General features: G+C 43.3%; 4 protein-coding genes across 4 annotated transcripts; 1 reads left to right on the top strand and 3 right to left on the bottom strand.

Moving 5' to 3' along the window:
- The first annotated feature begins 1,383 nt into the window (after positions 1–1,383).
- On the top strand, positions 1,384–2,513 carry LOC129720634 (uncharacterized protein K02A2.6-like). Its single transcript, XM_055672121.1, has 2 exons — positions 1,384–2,322; positions 2,364–2,513. Exons 1-2 carry the CDS (start codon positions 1,384–1,386, stop codon positions 2,511–2,513), a joined length of 1,089 nt encoding a protein of 362 aa, XP_055528096.1.
- Positions 2,514–12,983: 10,470 nt separating this feature from the next.
- On the bottom strand, positions 12,984–15,175 carry LOC129722330 (probable Ufm1-specific protease 2). Its single transcript, XM_055675695.1, has 5 exons — positions 15,026–15,175; positions 14,211–14,964; positions 13,897–14,151; positions 13,691–13,840; positions 12,984–13,635 (listed from the first exon to the last, which is right to left on the bottom strand). The coding sequence occupies exons 1-5, from the start codon at positions 15,062–15,064 to the stop codon at positions 13,043–13,045; spliced, it is 1,791 nt and encodes a 596-aa protein (XP_055531670.1). The 5' UTR covers positions 15,065–15,175; the 3' UTR covers positions 12,984–13,042.
- Positions 15,176–15,524: 349 nt separating this feature from the next.
- LOC129721892 (uncharacterized) lies at positions 15,525–17,296 on the bottom strand. Its single transcript, XM_055674988.1, has 4 exons — positions 17,178–17,296; positions 16,918–17,121; positions 16,530–16,865; positions 15,525–16,477 (listed from the first exon to the last, which is right to left on the bottom strand). Exons 1-4 carry the CDS (start codon positions 17,269–17,271, stop codon positions 15,576–15,578), a joined length of 1,536 nt encoding a protein of 511 aa, XP_055530963.1. The 5' UTR covers positions 17,272–17,296; the 3' UTR covers positions 15,525–15,575.
- A 73-nt stretch (positions 17,297–17,369) lies between these two features.
- LOC129721891 (uncharacterized) lies at positions 17,370–19,815 on the bottom strand. The gene is made up of 4 exons (XM_055674987.1): positions 19,629–19,815; positions 19,357–19,569; positions 18,961–19,296; positions 17,370–18,902 (listed from the first exon to the last, which is right to left on the bottom strand). The coding sequence occupies exons 1-4, from the start codon at positions 19,726–19,728 to the stop codon at positions 17,479–17,481; spliced, it is 2,073 nt and encodes a 690-aa protein (XP_055530962.1). The 5' UTR covers positions 19,729–19,815; the 3' UTR covers positions 17,370–17,478.
- Positions 19,816–20,276: the final 461 nt, after the last annotated feature.

Below are 20,276 nucleotides of genomic sequence, written 5' to 3'. Positions count from 1 at the left end.
TGTTCAATGGTCGTCTGATAATCGTCGAATGGCATGTATGGATTCGTACTGCTGAGCCACGATGTCGTGAGTTGGGACAGAGGCTCGTAGTCCTTGGGTCCTGGTTCTATTGTGCGGGGTCTGGTTGCTGGTTTTGTGCTTAAGGTTCAAACGTGTTCTTGTCATTTTGTTGGGTGTAGACGGAAGGGAACGGGACTAGACTGGGGCATGGATGGATTTAAGGAAAACGTATATAAGGGTCATGTAGGGTAGGTCACGGCTCGCCAAGACATCATGAACAGGAACAGCTGGCCGTCTACCTCCGGCCTGAAGGGAAGCTACAAGTTTAGACCTGGCGTCACGGTGAACAGGGCATGACAAATATGGGTTGTTTAGGTAAAGAGTGTTTTGAGTCGTAACATAACTTTCAAAACAAATAAATTAACTTTATATACTATTCATTTTCTTCTCTTATAACATAGATACAAGCGACTAATGTTTGGGGTGAGTTGTGCCCCGGAATTGTTCCAGAAGGTTATGGAGACTATTATTGCGGAGCTAGAAGGAGTAATAGTCTACCTTGACGATGTTGTAGTTTCGGGGCGTACACAGACTGAGCATGATAATCGGTTGGAAGCACTGTTGGATAGATTGGAAAGCTATAACGTGTTGTTGAACAGGGATAAATGTCAGTTTAACGTTCAAGTTTGGATTTTTTGGGACACAATCTGTCGGTAAACGGAGTCAGGCCAGTTGAGAGTCGAGTTTCAGCTGTGGCGAAATTTAGAGAACCGGCAAACGCGGCAGAGTTACGTAGCTTTCTAGGGTTAGTTACGTATGTTGGACGATTTATACCACATCTGGCGGTAAAAAAAGATCCGCTAAGACAGTTGTTACGTAAAGGAGTGACATTCCAGTGGACGGTTAAACAACAAGCTGCATTTGACAGTATCAAGGAAGCGGTGTTCCAAATCAAGAATCTAGGTTTCTTCGATCCCAAAGATGTCACTATTCTCGTAGCCGACGCAAGTCCTTCAGGGTTGGGCGCAGTGTTGATGCAAGAAGATTCGCTTAAAGTTCGTAGGGTTATTGCTTATGCGAGCAAGTCTCTCACTGACCTTGAACGGAAATATTTTCACACCGAAAAAGAAGCGTTGGCTTTGGTATGGGCAGTTGATCGATTTCGTCTATATCTCCAAGGAATCAGATTCAAGCTAGTTACAGACTGTAAGCCCCTTACATTTTTGTTCAGTCCTCGCTCTAAACCGTGCGCTAGAATAGAACGATGGGTACTCCGGTTGCAGTCCTATAGTTTTGAAATTGTGTATGAACCTGGGACTACGAACATTGCTGATGCCGTATCAAGATTGTCAACATCCGCACCAACAACATTTGACGACGGAGATGAATGTAATTCCGAAAGCACTGCAAAACAGGATTCTGGAACTTTCTCATGAGGGCCATCCTGGCATCGTCGTAATGAAGAGGCGGTTGAGGCAAAAGGTCTGGTGGCCCGGTATGGATAAAGAGGTGGAAAAATTTGTCAAAGGTTGCAAAGAATGCATCTTGGTGTCAGCACAGGATTCTCCAGAACCTCTGAAACGTACAACCAAGCCTTGGGCCCATATCGCAGCAGATTTCATGGGTCCATTGCCGTCGTGCCACAACTTGTTGGTGTTGATAGACTATTTCAGTCGTTTCATTGAAGTGATAATCATGAGAGAAATAACTGCAAAATTAACCGTCCAGGCTCTGCACGAAACGTTCTGCAGGTATGGAATCCCAGAGACCATGCGAACAGACAATGGACCACAATTTGTAAGCGAATTGCTGAATAAATTCTGCACAGAACATGGAATAAAACTGGTTCAAACTACTCCCTATTGGCCTCAACTTAATGGGGAGGTGGAGAGGGCCAATAGGGCTCTTAAAAAACGGCTACAGATAAGTCAGGAGTCTACCGACGCAGACTGGAGATGGGACTTGAGAACCTATCTGTTGCTGTATAATTCTACCCCGCATTCCACAACAGGAGTGGCACCGTCGGCACTTATGTTCGGGCGAGTGCTTCGCGATAAATTACCATCAATTTCGTTAACATCAGAACAGTACGAGGATATTCAGGATAGAGATCGGGAGAGGAAACTAACTGAAGCTGAATATGCAGATAAACGACGTCACGCGCAACCCAGTTCCCTGAACCCTGGTGACTTGGTAGTTGCTAAGCGTATGATAAAGGAAAATAAGTTGGCAGGCAATTTCAGTCCAGAAGAACTCGTCGTCGTTGAGAAATCAGGGCAGGACGTTACACTGGAATCATGGAATCTGGAAGGATTCTGCATCGTAGCTCAGCACACTTGAAGAAACTTCCTCAACGGCACCAGGTGACGGATACTGAAGTCGGTGAATCCAACAAAGCTTCAAAGGATGTTAAGCAGCCGGAGCAACGACCAGAGACTCAGCGTCAGCGACGAGAACCTCGGAAACCAAAACATCTGAAGGATTATCACCTAAGTATAGTTCAGGACATTTGAGAAAGCGGGGGAGTGTAGGATCGGGATGTGTTATACATAGAAGAGAGAAAAACGAGTGTCACCAATACATACACGATACAATACATTTGGAAGAATCTAAATAAAGAGCGTTGAGTTGAGTACGGACGATCAAGCGAAACGGTTGTGTTTACTTTCGTAATATCCGACATTACAAATGTGACCAAATGTTGCGTGATCTCATTCAGCCGCTTGCGTGCACCGATTGTCTTCGAGTACAAAATGGCGTCAACGAGCTTGACCCGCACGACCACAGTGAAAGATTTGGGAGTGCTTGTCGATAGCAAATTTGGATTTGCGGAGCACATTTCTGCAGTCATGGCTAAAGCTTACTCCCTATTGGGTTTTTTGAAGCGAAATTCGAAATTCTTCGACTGTATTGCTCGTTCGTGCGCAGTGTCCTGGAATATGCGGTGCAAGTGTGGGCGTCGTATCATGCAATACACATCAACCGGTTAGAACAAGTTCAGAAACACTTTCTCCGATATGCTCTTCGATCTCTAAACTGGAGGGACAGAACTAACCTACCATCGTATAAAAGCCGCTGTATATTGATCGATTTGCCAACATTGTCAAGAAGACGAGTTTTCCTTCAACGTATGCTAATATTTGATGTGCTAACACAGCGGTTCTCAACATTTTTTTGTTCGCGTACCCCTTGGCGATATTTTGGCTTGGAATGTTTTCGCAGAGTGGGAGAGAGTAGTGGTAGATCATGTTGTGGTAGTCTTGTTGAGGTTTCAAATTGAACTATGGTTTGCTTGATTGCTACAGTCATGTTTTAAGAGCAAGATTGAAAAACAAATGAAGTAATTTAGAGAAAAATTGCATTGTCCGCCATTACTGATTTTTCCTTCGCGTACCCCCTGAAGGGCGTCGAGTACCCCCAGAGGTACGCGTACCCCAGGTTGAGAACCGCTGTGCTAACAGATCGAATAGATTGCGCGGACATTCTTGGAAAATTGCGATTCAACACACCCCTTCGATTGCAACGTCAACCTAAGTTTTTACGCCGACCAAATCACCGCACTCTCTATGGAATGAATAACCCATTGAATGTCTGTTGTAATTATTTTAATGATGTGATAAACATGTTTGATTTTGGTGTGTCGAAATATGTGTTTAGACTAAGAATTAGTACATAATTTAAAATGTCTGTACGATGTTTATGTCGAAGATGAAATATAATACATATAATATTTTAGTTCATTATAGTGTTTGTGGATGATATGATACCCACACAATATGCTTTGTGATATTTCAAGTTTAGTTTCGCGTAACGTATTGCATCATTTAAAAAAAGCTACCAGAGCCCGACTTTCTGCTTTCACGCTGCCACTGTAGTATTAAAGTGTCCGCAATGGGATCTAGGTCCGAAATACACTATCATTCCGCCTTCGGCCGCCGCAACTTCTGAATACCTGCGACTTCCACATTCACCTTCCACAGCTCTCTAGCCAGAATACCTGCGTAATAGTGATTCAGATTCGGTATGCACGATCGTCCACCAGAATACTGCCTTTCTTATCTCGGCACATTGCGGCTGGCGGCACAAACCCTGAACATGATGCATTGAGTTTCTGGTAGAACTTTTGCGTCCCATGAGAGTGATTCATCTGTTCTATTTCCTTGAACTACTCCTCTTCTTAACAGTCCTTCTTGAAAAATATTACACTCCGGATAACCGAATTCTCCACATAATCGAGTCGATTTTTTTATTTCTGTTATACTCTTTTTTCATCGAGAACATTTAATTTGTTGATAGAAAGAATACTCGGTGAATATGCCGGAATAAAAAAAATATCGAGCGACTGTACATCGATGTTTTTTTTTTCAAATATAGAATTAACTACACAGCATATAGCGTAAAATACTGCATCAAACTTGGAATTTCTGGATAGAAAAGACAAAAAGACAAACGTCACAGATGTGAACCAAATCTGAAATTTAAGAAAAGAGATGACTCCGGATAATCAAGCCCCGAATAATCGAGCCTTCGAATGATCGTATAATTAGTTTTGTTGTCTTCTCTTCTGTCGTTAGTCCGTTTTCATCGCCTGAGTCCATGCCGATTACACCGGTCCAAAGATTCTTGTTCTTCCTTCGATGCTAGGTTGTTTTTCCTGCTGTAGGCTCACAAGGCCCGCAATCAACCCAGCGTGGTTCCACTGTCTTAGGTACCGGATACCACCAGGATTTTTGGCTTTGGTGTTTAGAGCCCTGAGTGCAATAAAAAGACGGTAGTTCAGTCGCTCCTAAGATGAAGAACAGACGCTGTTTCGAGCTGCTCCCAAAATAAAGGCCAGAGTGCAATATTGGCTTCGGAAAAAACCCTCTTTCCCTATAAGCATACGACCAGAGGTCCCACCGGAGTTGGTTACTCGATCTTTCCTAAGAGTTACTGAGGTAGAGGCTAAAGGACCACCAGTTATACACTGCTGGAAATAAGTATAAAGACAACACACTTTTCACTGGTTTCAATTTACAGTGTAAGATATTCGAATCAAATGCTTGTTTATGTGATTGTGCTAGTGAGTTGCATATTCACTGCGCGTAAGTTTGCTGGAATTGCATGTGTGTGTGTCATGTCATTTCTGCGCTTGGAAATAATTATAAAGACACTATTGTTGGTCTGTAGGTTTTAATTTGTAGTGGGTATTTGGTGACATTAGTGTTTCGCAGCGGTTGAAATAAGTCATTAACGGTAATATTAGGATGAAAAAATCGATTTTTTAATTTCATTTACCCAATGAAGAATATTTACAGAAAAAAATGCCGAAAAACAGTGCTTTGACCGATTTTGAGAGAGGAAGAGTTATCGCACTTCGAGAACAAGGGTTGTCTCTCCGTGAAATTGGCATCAGGATCGGTAGGAGCAAAGATGTAGTGCACAACTTCCTCCGTGAAACTGGCATCAGGATCGGTAGGAGCAAAGATGTAGTGCACAACTTCCTCCGGTTGGGCGAAAAATATGCCGTGAAGAAGTGATCTGGGCGGCCATCTTCTTTGACGCCGAGAAATAAACGGGAAATAAAACGGATGGCAGTCCACCAGAAACTGTCTTCGGCTGAAATCAGAGTAGAAATGAACCTGTCCGTATCTACTCGTCGGATTCGTCAGGTTTTAAACGATGATCCCAATATTGTCTTTACGAAAACAACGCCTGTACCACGACTTTTGCCTCGTCACAAGATAGGCCTTTTTGAAATGTGGTTTTCAGTGACGAGAAGAAATTCAACCTTGATGGACCAGATGGTTTCACTAGTCGCTGGCACGATAAAAGGCAAAAAAGACCAACAAGAGAGAAACGAAACTTCGGTGGAGGAACAGTGATGATATGGGCCGGTTTTAGCATGGTTGGGAAAACGCCTATTTGTTTTATTTCATCACGGATGAATTCAAAAATGTATTGCGAGCTGTTAGATGAAGTTCTAATTCCATTTTCCGAAAATGTTATGAACGAAAACATGATTTTTCAACAGGATAATGCTGCTTGTCATGCGTCGAAAGCTACCAAAGAGTTTTTGAGGCTACACGAAATCTCTGTTTTGGAGTGGCCAGCCTGCAGTCCCGATTTGAATCCGATAGAAAACGTGTGGGGCTTACTATCACGTAACATTTTCAAGCATGGACGGAAGTATGAAACGGCTGGACAACTGAAACGCGCGATACAAGAAGAATGGTCTAAACTTGATCCTGATATTTTGAAAAATCTAATAATTTCTATGCCACGAAGACTGCAAGAGGTCATACATAACAGAGGTTTTTTTTTTAAATAGTTTATTTGACACGGCACGATACAATTAATGTTTAACTGAGCCAAGTACATTTTTTTTTAATTCTAAATTAGCAGAGAAAAGAGGGAGGCCTTTTCTTTATTCTCGCGGCCGACTACGAGCTAGTGGGGATTTAAGGTGAGAGGAGGGGAGTTACAATTTTGATTTTAACTATATTGAGTTATACGATTTATTTATTTGTACATGGCTAAGCAGTGATGTTCTATTTGAGCAGTTTGGACTGAGGTGTCTGCGTGAACATAAAGATGCCGAGTCTTCGTTTGAGTGTCTCCAGCTTAGTGTATCATCTTCTTTCAGCGTGTAGCGGGAATGGTAATCTAACAAATAGATAGAAGAGTTTCATATTTTGATACCAGCGTGTTTTATGAACACGTATAGCTGTGTCATGTACTGGAGATCACCGCTTCCCAGAATGTCTCTAACGGGTACGTTCGGTTGTTTTCCTCGGGCCCGAAGGGAATCTATAAGCTCAGACCTAACACCACAGTATTCGGTACACGACCAAACAACATGCTCGATGTCATGGTAGCCATCGCCACAAACGCAGTGATTACTGTCTACAAGCCCTATACGAAAGAGATGCGTGTTTAACGTATAGTGATTGGACATAAGTCTGGACATCACGCGAATGAAGTCCCGACCTACATCCAACCCCTTGAACCATGCTTTCGTCGATACCTTAGGAAAAATGGAATGTAGCCACCGTCCCAGTTCATCTGAGTTCCATGATGATTGCCAACTGTTGAGTGTTCTCTGACGCAAAATGCTATAAAATTCATCATAAGCAATTGGTCTTTCATAAATATCGCCGTCAATAGCACCCACCTTAGCTAAAGAGTCAGCCTTTTCGCTACCCGGAATCGAGCAATGAGAAGGGACCCACGCTAAGGTAACCCGGTATTTTTTATCTGTTAAAGCACTTAAAAACCGCCGTATTTTCCCCAGGAAATACGGGGTGTGCTTCACAGGCTTCATTGATCGCAGAGCCTCAATGGCACTGAGACTATCTGTGAAGATGAAGTAGTGGTCTATGGGTAGGGTTTCGATGATTTCAAGAGAGTACTGAATAGCAGCAAGTTCTGCGACGTACACGGAAGCAGGAGTATCGAGTTTGTAGGAGGCGGTAAAATTTTCGTGGAAAACACCGAAGCCAGTGGACTCATCTAGATTAGATCCGTCAGTGAAAAACCTTTTATCATAACTAACATGTTTAAACTTATTGGAAAAAATCTTAGGGATCTCTTGGGGTCGCAATTGATCCGGGATACCAGAAATGTCTTGTTTCATGGTGGTGTCGAAGAATATAGCATTATTAGAAGTAGCTAAAAGTGCGACATTGGAGGAATCGTATGAAGAAGGATTAATATCTTGAGCCATATAGTCAAAATATAAAGTCATAAATTTGGATTGAGATTGAAGGTCGACCAACCTCTCGAAATTTTCAATTACTAATGGGTTCATAACTGTGCATCGAATTAGCAACCGGTAAGAGAGATTCCAAAAACGATGTTTCAACGGAAGAATACCCGCTAACACTTCAAGACTCATCGTATGGGTCGACTGCATGCAACCCAAAGCAATACGCAAACAACGATATTGTATTCTCTCTAATTTTATAATGTGCGTGTTCGCGGCGGAGCGAATGCAGAAACAGCCGTACTCAAGAACTGACAATATCGTTGTTTGGTATAACCTTAGAAGGTCTCCTGGGTGAGCACCCCACCAAGTTCCGGTAATCGTACGAAGAAAATTAATCCTCTGTTGGCATTTTTGTGTCAGATACCTAATATGACAAGCCCAGGTGCATTTGGAGTCGAACCAGACCCCGAGATATTTAGCAACTAAAACCTGAGAGATCGTTTTACCCGCTAGTAGGAGCTGCAGCTGAGCTGGGTTATGCTTCCTAGAAAAAACGACCAACTCAGTTTTCTCCGGAGAGAATTCGATACCCAGCTTAAGAGCCCATTCAGACAAATTGTCTAAGGTATCTTGCAATGGTCCTTGCAGATCGCTAGCCTTGCCACCAGTAATGGATACAACGCTATCGTCTGCAAGTTGCCTTAGCGTGCATGAATTTGCAAGACATTCATCGATGTCATTGACGTAAAAATTATATAAGAGAGGACTTAAACATGAGCCCTGGGGGAGGCCCATGTAACTAATTCGGGAAGTTGTCGAATCGCCATGTGAGAAATACATATGCTTTTCTGACAACAAATTGAGCAAAAAGTTATTCAAATTTGGTGAAAGTCCCTGCGAATGAAGTTTCGCGCTTAAAACTTCTACAGAGACAGAGTCAAAAGCCCCCTTAATATCCATGAACGCAGAAGCCATTTGCTCTTTTCGAGCAAAGGCTAGTTGAATTTCAGTAGAAAGCAACGCTAGGCAATCGTTCGTCCCTTTGCCCCGGCGAAAGCCAAATTGAGTATCTGAAAGTAACCCGTTTGTTTCGACCCATTTGTCTAACCGTAAGAGGATCATTTTCTCCATTAATTTCCGGAGGCAAGAGAGCATCGCAATCGGCCTATATGAATTGTGATCAGAGGCAGGTTTCCCGGGTTTCCGAATAGCAATGACTTTTACCTCCCTCCAGTCATGCGGAACAATATTTAGCTCAAGAAACTTGTTGAACAAATTCAACAAGCGTCTTTTTGCAGAGTCGGGTAGATTCTTCAACAGGTTGAATTTTATTCTATCTAACCCTGGAGCCTTATTGTTGCACGACAGGAGAGCCATTGAAAATTCCAACATCAAAAATGGAGGCTCTTCCGTAGTTACTAATAACGCGTCGCGAAAGGTTTTCTGTTCCGGTACAGAGTCTGGACAGACCTTTTTGGCAAAATCGAGTATCCAGCGATCTGAATACTCCTCGCTTTCATTCGAAACGTCACGGTTCCGCATGCGCCTGGCGGTATCCCAAAGAGTGCTCATCGCTGTTTCCCTGGACAACGCGTTCACGAACCGCCCCCAGTACCCGCGTTTTTTCGCCTTTACTAAGCTCTTCATCTGCCTGCCCAGTGCCTCGTACTTTCGAAGCAGGTTGACAGTGCCGTACTCCCGGTAGTCCTTATACGCCGCGGACCTTCGCGCGTACAGCTCAGAGCACTCTTTGTCCCACCATTTGTTGGGAGGGCGCTGTCTAATCGTTACCCCGGGTATCGGTTTCGTCTGAGCTTGAGTCGCGGCGTCGATTATCAAGCCAGCTAAGAACGCGTATTCTTCCTCCGGAGGAAGTTCCTCGTGAGTCTCGATAGATTGCGCTATAATAGACTCATAACACTTCCAATCAATATTACGTGTAAGGTCGTAGGAAATATTGATTGGGTTCGGGGGAGTTGAACCATTAGCAATTGATATAACGATTGGAAGATGATCACTACCGTGGGGATCGTTGATTACTTTCCACCGGCAATCTAACGCTAGTGATGTCGAGCAAAGGGATAGGTCAAGCACGCTTTCACGTGCTGGAGGATTAGGTACACGTGTTGCTTCCCCAGTATTCAAAACTGTCATATTGAAGTCGTCGATCAAGTTACAGATTAAAGAAGATCGGTTGTCGTCGTACAGCGACCCCCATAGCGAACAGTGAGAATTAAAATCTCCCAATATCAAAAAAGGCGCGGGAAGCAACTCTGCTATATCAGTGAGATGCTTCTGTTCAATCCGCGCGGATGGAGGCATATATAACGAAACAAGGCATAGGTCTTTTCCATTCATATTCGTTTGAATGGCAACGACTGCAATATTCGAGATCGAGGGGTGGTCGATTCGGAAGAAGGAATAGCGCTTTTTAATCCCTAAAAGTACCCCTCCACCGTGTGAGTCTCGATCTCGACGAATAATGTTAAAATCGTGGAAATTGAGTTGATCGTTTGAATTGAGAAAGGTTCACAGAGCGCAAATGCGTCACAATTGTATGTATTTATTAAATGAGAAAATAGATCGAATTTGGGGATGATACTTCTGCAATTCCACTGTAATACAGTGATAAAATTCCAAACCTCTTTCGCCGTATTAGTCATCGAAAGATATGATAGCTGAAATGAGGGGCCAAGTTGCTGCTAGTTGCATCAAAAAGGTTTTCACTGTAGGAAGAAGGGCAAGAAGAATATTTTGTAGGGGATCTGGTATGTTGAATGTTTTAAATATCCAGTCCACAATATCAGAAAATTTTATGAACCCTGTTTCTTTTTTATCTTCTGATCGAGAAATGGGTGCACGAGGGGTTTTTGGTGCCCCAGGAAGCGGTGGGTACTCCTGGTTTGATTTAAAATTAAAACCGGGAGGTACTTGCTTCGGTTTTTCTTCACCGCTTCCTTTTTGTGTTGGCTTATTGGTCATTCCGCTAGGGGTTATCTTGCGACCTTTGCGAGAAAGATTAGGAGAGTTGATCATTCTCCTCTTCCTAGATCCTTCTGGCATGGCATAAGAACACCCTTCGACGGGATCGTCAGATGTACCCTCATCGGTTGGCAAAAAGGAAAAGATGTTTCCTGTCGAGGGTGGCTCAGCCCTCTTAAGCATTTCTGCAAAAGAGCGCTTTGATCGTTCCTTAAGGGAACGCTTAATTTTTTCCTCGCGCTGTTTGTACGCGGGACACGCCGAAAGGTCATGCCGAGTTCCCTCGCAGTAAAGACACTTTTCAGTATCCTCACTGCAAGCGGTCTCAGCATGATTGCCTCCGCACTTGCTGCAGCGTGCCTTGTTGCAGCAGTAGGTGGCTGTATGACCTAACTGCTTGCAGTTTTGGCAATGCATGACCCGCGGTACGAACAGGCGTACAGGCAGACGAACCCTGTCCAAAGAGATGTACTTCGGCAGTGCGGATCCGGCGAATGTTACACGGAAGGCATCCGAAGGGAAGAATTTCTTCTTCCCTTCTTCGATGGATACTGAATGCAATTGCTTGACATCCAGTATCTTTACATCTTGAATCAGGGGGTTCTTGAAGCAGCCAACCCCGTGACGCAAAATGTCATCGACCGTGAGGCTTCCTTCGGTAACCACACCGTCGATCTCCACGTCCTTGGCAGGGATGTACACGCGGTACTCTCTCGTGAAGAGCTCGTAGCTAGCAATTGCGTTTGCTTGCTTCAAGCTACTCACAACAACTCGCAGTTTGTTCGGTCTAACCTTTGTAATTTCGGTTACGTCCGAAAACTGTTTTGCCAGGTCCTTGCCGATTTGAATTATATTTAGAGGCTTCTTTATGGGCCTGAAGTAAACTACGAACGGACCTTTCGAAGCATCTGGGTAAGCTTTCACCCGTGTTGCCGGTACCCTTGGTACGGGGCTAGGTAGCGGGGAAGGTAGAGGGGAATTGATGGGGGAGATCTCAATCTCTTCCCCAGTTGTTTCCACATCCAGGAATAGTTGCACCTGCATGTCGTCCATTTTGCGGGAGCGTTACGCTCTACCGCACACAAACGATAAATATTCGAATGTGGGGGGGGGGGGGGTCAAATAGTTGCTATTAAATTTTAAAAACAATTTTTCAAACTACAATGGATCAAAATTAAAAAAAAGGCAGTAATACTAATACTAATAACAATAGTAATAATAATAATAATAATAATAATAATAATAATAATAATAATAATAATAATAATAATAATAATAATAATAATAATAATAATAATAATAATAATAATAGTAATAATAATTATAATAATAACAATAATAATAATACTATTGATAATAATGATAAAAATTCTAAAGTGAATACTTCACCGAACGTCTAAGTCACGACCTCACGGCTGATAGTAGGATTAATCGAGCGTCTCCGCAGAACAAACAATGAAGATCCAGCTTCGTGTTGTGACACAGTGGCCGTATCCTACACGCGACCTTGTAGATGCCACTTGTAGTTGACTTCCACTCGCTCGATCGTATGGTGGTCCGTGCTGCTTGCGGGGTAACAGCGGTGCGGGAGAATTATTCTTGCTGATATATCAGCTGCGTATCGGATCACTGGCGGGGTAGCCTGCCCCTACCAGTGTGCAGAAGATGTTTCTGCCGATAAACTACCGGCTATTGTTATCGCGCAGCACAAGAACTAATCGACAAAAAAACACCCGTACGATAACTCGTGTATTGTTATTTTGCAAACTCAAACGGAGATGAACAATTTGCGTCTAATCGAGACGAAAGCAAAACAACGAATGGCATAACAGAGGTGATGCTACGCATTACTAATTTGTTATAATTTGCCCATTAAAAAATGTTTGTTTAAAAAAACAATTAGTGTCTTTATACTTATTTCCACGTCGAAAATTCGAATATAGCACTTATTTATCTTAAAACATATACAATCCAGAAAACAAATACATTTTTGCGTGAGAGTTTACACTATAAATCAGCAGTGTATATGTGTTCTGTTCAATATTGACCACTCAGTACAAATTAGCCCAAACTTCGCTTGTCTTTATACTTATTTCCAGCAGTGTATCTCACACGGATCTTTTTTATACCTTCAAGTACGGGATGCACCAATAAAAACTGGACTTTGAATAGTCATTGTAAGAAATTTGTAGCAAGCTGAGCGGATTTTTCCAGATAAGAATAATTTGCATATAAGAAAATGTTGCTATAATGGACTAGCTGAACATGGGTATGAGTGACCAAAACCAATTTTAAACGACAAAAATGCTCCATCTAATTGTAAAAAATATATACTTTATTATCATTATTCACAAAAACAAGCAAAAAATAAATTTAAAACACTGCAGGTCTTTGCGGCATGCACAAATTATAGTAAGCTTTCTTATCCCAAAACTCGACACCTTTCCAACCACACCAACCCTTCGCCAGTACGGTTCCAATCTCATCCGGTCCAGTGTAGTGGGGATCCAATATAAGAAACTTCAAGTTTCCTGTGTTCCTGTCGAAATCCACACCTAGAATTGTATGCGCAAGCACACCCCCACCGATCATGATGGGTGTTCCTTGCGTTTCGAAGTGATACGCCAGTTCAGAGCCCTTACTGGCCAAATCCTCACCGGAGCTTACATGCATTATTCGCGAATCTACCCCAGCAAACTCGTTCAAGCACATCGAAACCTCGGTAGAACCGATCCACTGGCGCGAATCAACGAAGCTGTTTGGCTTGTCGCCCACCCGGACCAAATATTTCTGAATGTCCTGATGTGTTGGAATCCGCACATCGACATACCCCTGCAAGACAAACCACGAAATGAGAGTCTGTAGCGAGCGGTACGCGCAGCCCCAACCGTCGTCGTTGAATCCGTCCTGCATATAGTGATGGTAGCTGTACCGACCCTGCACCACCGATAGGCGACCCTCGGTTACTGTCAAATAATGTAGCCATTAGGAACAAATTATCAAATGACTTTGAAATCTTACATTGTCTTTTAACCCCCACATGCGGATTGAAGAGAAGCTTGCTGTTGGTCTCCCTAAATCGGAATGCATTGGCCTTACGAAAGTACGGTCGATTTTTACGCAACCCAAACTGCTGATGGAGCGACGTACGCTTCTCCATCAAATACTGATCTGCAGAGAAGAAAACGAATCAAACGCCATTATCCTACTGAAATCAGTCAATTTACCTTCTGCCTCGGCAGTCTCTCGAACCGGATAAACACAGGTAATGAAGTGACCTAAAACATCAGGAAGCAAATGATAGCACTTGGAGACGTAAATCTGCTTGAAGTACGTTAGCTGGTCAAGAAAACTGTGCTCCAACAAACGTAACGATCGGCACACGCTTTCCACCAAAATGTCGTAGCACAAGTTCACCTTTGTTTCGCGATGCAGCATGCTTAATACATCAACCTGCAGAGGGATTTGCACTTTGTTGCTACCTGAAATTTGTGCGATTGGTATTTTTACTCTGTTGTCTATCTAATATATGCACAGTTACCATTTTTACTATCAATTGTCACGTTGCAGGCTTCTCGAGTTAACTTTTCATCCTGAGTATCTTTAGATTTTTTAATCATCATATTTACGTTTACAACTGGATACTCCGTTGGTGTTACCGTGTTGTTTTTCTTCTTTCCTCCTTTCGTTCCGAATCCATCTTCCTCAACGGGTTTCACGGTCAGTAAGAGAAGAGCTTCCATTGATGCCTCAGCATCCAAACCGATTACCTGAGAGCCACTGGATCCGCCGCTCATAATCACATCTGTTCCCGAAACGCCGAAAGCTACGTTTCCTGAAGCCAGCCGTTTTCGCAATGTGAAAGCACTCTGCGAAACTGACTTTTCATTTTGTTCGCAGAACAACTCCAAACTACACTGCAATCTCAGAAACACGTAATTTCGCATCAATTCAATCTCACTTTCAACTTCGAATGCAATGTCCTCTAGTTGACCGTGTTTAAATAGGGACGCCTTTACTTCCCCATCGGCTTCCACATTCAGCAACACCGGATTATCGGTAATGTCAACATCCTGCAGAATCTCATTTAGATGAGCTTCGGTGTCCGTACAGGGTCCAAATTTAATCAACCCACACAGGTCAATTTCGGTAGGGAAATTGTTTTGCACCTTGCTATAATTGAGAGCACTCACCGCTTCCTTCTCCTCGAGGATGAATCCCAGCACTGTCAGCGTTCCGCGGCACATTATTCCAAACAATTCGCCGCTGCATTGGCTTGTTACTGCCGCGATGCGCTGAAAACAACAAGCGACTTTTATTATTCGGCTTTGAGGGATATAGTCTGGAATAACTTACCTGCAGCACAAATTCCGAAATTTTCAGTTTCGGCGTCATTTCGACTGTATAACTCTTGAACCAAGCGGAAAATTGTTAAGGATCAATAAATTGAAAACGGGCTACGTGTCAACAAACTTCTGCTGCGATACTGATATCGCGAGCATTTTTGACAGCTGCAGCAGATGCATTCGATTGGGGCGAGACACGAAATAAATAAATAGAGAGATAATAAAGTAGGGAGAGCGAACGAACGAATGAGAGTGTGCTTGCGAATCGAATTGCGCGTATGGCGCGCTGTTTGAAATAATTCACGGAAATATTTCAATACATGCTGCAAGGCTACAGCGAGATTTACATTTTTTAAATTATTTTTCTACTGGAAAATTAAAAACCCCGTTCCTATTTCGATGACAGCAAATATTTTATTTGTTAGATATTCTGCTGTAATGATATACCCCTTATAGTAAAATATAGTGCAAGGATTGCGAGAAATAAAAGAAAAAAGTGCAACTTATGATAGTATGGTTACTGATATGTTCAACCGTTATTTGTTTCTCACTATTTTATTTTAACTTCGTACCAATTCATCCAATACACTCTCATTTATATCCTCACCAGCTGTGAGAAATTCTACAGATTCTAGAGCATCTATTTGACGTTCTTTAAATTTAGACTTCATGCAGCCTGTCGCCTTTGCCCTTACGATCAATGTGATGCCAGCTATTAAAATCAAAACTCCCAAAGCTATCATTCCTAAGGATATTTGAAGCCCGTCGGAATGCACATTCGCTTTTTCGGTTGATGACTCAAATTCGAAACGGTCAGTTGATGTATAAGATTCACTCGAGTTTTCCGTATATGAATAAACACTACTTGACGAGTGGACTAACTTCAGAGTCACATTTTTTTCATCAAGAACATTCAATAGGCATCGTTCCACAAAGTCCGGACAGCATGATTGATTATCCATGCATTGATCAATGCAGCTGCACTGTGTTAGTACGGATTGAGAAATGGAATCATTCTTTCCACAGCGATTATTACAAGTCCCGATTCCAAATACTTCATCAACATCAGTCACAGTAGGCACCGAAGTTGAACGTTGACTCGTAACACACTGTTCGCCACTTTCCAATTCAACATCATCGATTGCTATGTCACTCCTGAAACGCATTCCCAATGATGCTTTGAAGACTATTTGGAAACTCACAGCTTGCTCTGGTAAATCGAAGTAGCCTTCCTTCCATTCGTTACCTTGATTACCTGATATGGAGAACAGAATTTGTTCCTGCGACGGTATTGTTGATTCCGGTTTAAGATAGACCGCGAGCGTACCAACAGACTCTCCGTACATGTGATAGAAAAAGCGGAAACAGCTGCTCAAGCTATAATTTGCTGTGTAAATAGGAGATATCAACCGGACAGCATCATTAGTAAAGTGCTCGGTAGAATCTGCGATCAGAAAGTGACCTAGAACAACAAAAGCTCTACAAACATTCTGGCTGTTGAGAATAGGTATTACCGTCTAGGGGAACTCCTGTTGTGTGATCCTGTTTAGGACCTGTCTTCAATGCCCGCGTTGATACCATGCCAGTAACTCGCTTCCAACCAAGGATATGCAAACCCTCATTTGTCCATCCGCACCAATCAATCACTTCGAAGTCGCAACTGGTCGAAACTAAGCTATTCGTCCGCCGACACTTCCCTATTGTTCGATCCCAATGGGTCCCATTGCAATAGCTATATAGCGATCCTAGCGCTTGATACTCACTGTTACAGAACACTGTGGCCGCTGCTTTGTCATTCTCATAGAATATGAATCCATTTTCAACATCAGGGAGATCCACACAACCTGACTCTAAGAAATAATAGGTTACTCACTGAACTTAATGATCATATCGACAACTCACTAATACACATGGGTGCCGGTGAACCCCAACGACCATCCCTGCAGAGCAAATATTTCTCACCGATCAAAGTGAATCCGTCGAGACACTCGAAAAGGAGAAACTTTCCTCCCAAACGGATCCGAATCATCCCGTTCGGGAAATACGGTGTAGGGCAAATGGTGCTGTAGGAGTTTCGCACCACTGGACGAATGCGGGATAGTATCTCTTCATATAAGGTGGGATTGTTATTGTAAGAAATCTACATGAATATTGCGACTTACCTCGATACTTCTGCGTCTTAGCGCAGTCCGTTGCGGCAGCAAGCAAACCAAATAGTATCAAGATCCATCCTCCCGATAAACGGTAAGTCATCATTTTGAGCACACTAAGCAGCAAGCAACTCTCACAACGACTGAAGCTGCAGGGCAAAACGGACCGCTTTTTCTGTTTTTCATTCAGAAAATGTTCTCATTCTCAACTTTATATTTTCCATCTCAAATGAACACATCAAGCGCTCTCGTTTTCATCTTTTATTGAACTTATACTACAACCACTAACATTACAGCTTAAAAACCGCGATAACTACTGCTTTCCCTTTCTGTTTGTTTTCATTGCACATGTCTTCACTGACGGCTTGTTCTCCCCTTCGCTCTCGCTGCTTTCAGCTGCCTCCTCCGCGTCGTCCGGAATACTGAAATCCAGATGCTCGTCCGCTGCTAAAAATCGCACATCCTCGAATCCTTCAGCACTGCCCAAATTCTTCTTCATCGACTTCTGCTTCAACCGGTTAAGCACACTTGCACCGGAATTACGCCGTACGTGCATCGTTATCAGTAGTACCACACTGCCAAAGGCAATAACACCTATTCCCGCGAACAGGAACACTCGAGCCAAATTCGGTTTCGTATCATCCCATTCCACCACCGATCGGGGCGAAGCGTCCTCGGCGGATTCCCTGGAGCGGGCGACCAACTTCAGCATTACGGTTTCTGTCGTCTGTGCGGTCGTAGTAGACTCGGTGGTTGTAGTAGGCGTCGTCGGTTTCCGCGTTCGAACCATCGGTACGAAGACTGGCTTTGTGGTTCCGTTACGTGGCCTGAGATTGTAGGTTTTCGTAGTGCTGGAAGTTTTTGGTGGTGATGTTACTGAAGTGGTCGTAGCTTTACTCGTAGACTTTCTAGTTGTTCTAGCCGTGGTTGTTGTGGAAGTAGCTGGGGTTGAGGTAGGGGTGGTTGAAGTGGACGCAGTTGAAGTAGGTGTAGTTGATGTTGAACGAGTTGTTGGTTTTGAAGTTGTCGACGTTGTCGACGTTGTTGACGAAGTTGAAGAGCTAGTTGTTTGCGTAGTGGTGGGAACTGTGCTTTGCGGAATGGGATTCAGAACAAGGGTATCGTTGAACACGCAACGCTCTGCATAGTCAGGACAGCAAGTTCTCAGATCTACACATTCTTCGTAGCAATCACAACTCACGGCGTTTTGATTGCGGGTTTTCATTACGCTAGAGATATTCTTCCCGCAACGGTTTTCGCAGGATTCGATTTCGAAAATGTCTTTATCTTCAGTAACAACCTCTGGCGGTACGTCATCTGGAAGTGGAGTAGGTTCCAGCTCAACATCATCACCTTCTACCTTAGTTGGACGACAGTCTTCACCGTTCAACAAACTAACATCATCGATAGCGATATCGCTTTTGTACTTCATCCCCAGAGATGCTTCGATTATTATTTGAAAACTTTCCGATTGTTGGCGAAGATCAAAGTAACCCTCGTTCCAAATATTTCGCTGATTCCCATTTATACTAAAGAAAGCATCGTCGGGAACTAAACTGTCCAGCTGCTGCGATATCGGCTTCACATACACCGACAAAGTTCCTACCGCGTCACCAAACATGTGATAGTAAAAGAGGAAGCAGGCATTGACACTGTAGTTCGCAGCGTATATTGGAGAGAGCATGCGAGCAGTTTCGTTCGTGAACTGTTCTGCGGAATCTACCATCATGAAATGACCTTGAACAACGACACAGCAATTTAGTTTATAACCCTATTCGTTTCTATTCGTTCTTACCAGCCAACGGAGTCATGGTGGTGTGATCGTATTTTGGACCAGTTTTCAGAGCCTTCTGCGACACGACGCCTTCGCTTCTCTTCCAGTCAAAATCATGAGTTGCCTCGTTCACCCATCCGCAGTAATCGCCGACTTCGAAATCACAGGTGGTCTGAACGGCTATTCCCGTCTGTCGGCAGCTTCCCAGCGGACGATCCCAGTGTGTACCGTTGCAGTATGTTTTTGCCGATCCAGCTACTTGATAACCGCTAGCACAGAACAGCATCCCAGCGGCTTGTCCGTGTTCGTACGAGATCTGACCGTTCTCCACCGTCGCCACTTCCGGACATCCAGCTCCTGAAAAAGATTATTTCATTGTCAGCAAAACTGTTCACTTCCTGTCAAGGGCGTACATACTTATGCATATCGGAATCGGTGTGTCCCAGCGGCCTTTCTCACACATCGAGTACATATTTCCAACCAAGGTGAACCCACTGGCGCATGTAAACCGAACCATCTTGTTCCGCTGTCTAGGTTTGGCCACACCATTCGGAAAGTACGGGAAGGGACACTCGGGGCCAGCCTTTAGCAACAATTGCTTCAACGGTCGACCCGGTCGAAGTTGTTTCACTAGAAGCAGATCGATATAGCTGAATCTTTATCAGAAAAATCTCCCAAAGAATATTTACATCGATACTGGGCTTGTCCACGGGCGAAGGAAAGTTCCAGCAAAAACCACAGTGTCACCACCGCCGAGATTGAAACCGTTGATAAAAATCCAGAAAACATCGGAGCAGGCAAAAACAAAAAACCTCACTGACTCGAAATTCAACCAGTCTAGCACAAGATCAACTAACAACTGAATGATCGGAGTAGGCGATGTACGTCAGAAGGACGGTTTATCGGATATGTTTTGAACTGCAGCATGTGCTGAGAGTCTAATTATTATGCTCTCAACCATCCGTAGCAGAAGTGCAGAAATTGAATGGAACAGGAAGAACTGATAAGAAAGGTTCATTCCGGGATATCACCAACATGCGCACAGTGTAAGGGGAAAACCTTGTTGACGAAAATATGCAAATTGTTCACATCAGTGCAGATCGAGTGTCGATAGAAAGAAGCAGTCGATATGCGTAAACAGTTTGGGTGAATTTATTTTTTCCTTCAAGAATTTTGTGACTAATCGCTACTTTGACTGATAGGTATCTTGCCGTTTGTTGAATTATTTTGGAAACAATGATAACGCACCAATTTCTTATGTACAGTTGACATGAAAAAGCTTGCCCAAAAAGTATATTCTGAAAAAAGGATTTTTGATTTAAGTTTTTGTAGATTGA

The sequence above is a fragment of the Wyeomyia smithii genome, chromosome 2 (genome assembly GCF_029784165.1).
Source record: "Wyeomyia smithii strain HCP4-BCI-WySm-NY-G18 chromosome 2, ASM2978416v1, whole genome shotgun sequence".
Lineage (NCBI taxonomy): Eukaryota > Metazoa > Arthropoda > Insecta > Diptera > Culicidae > Wyeomyia > Wyeomyia smithii.
The sequence above is the reverse complement of the archived record's forward strand: the minus strand, read 5'-3'. Positions and strand labels throughout refer to the sequence as shown.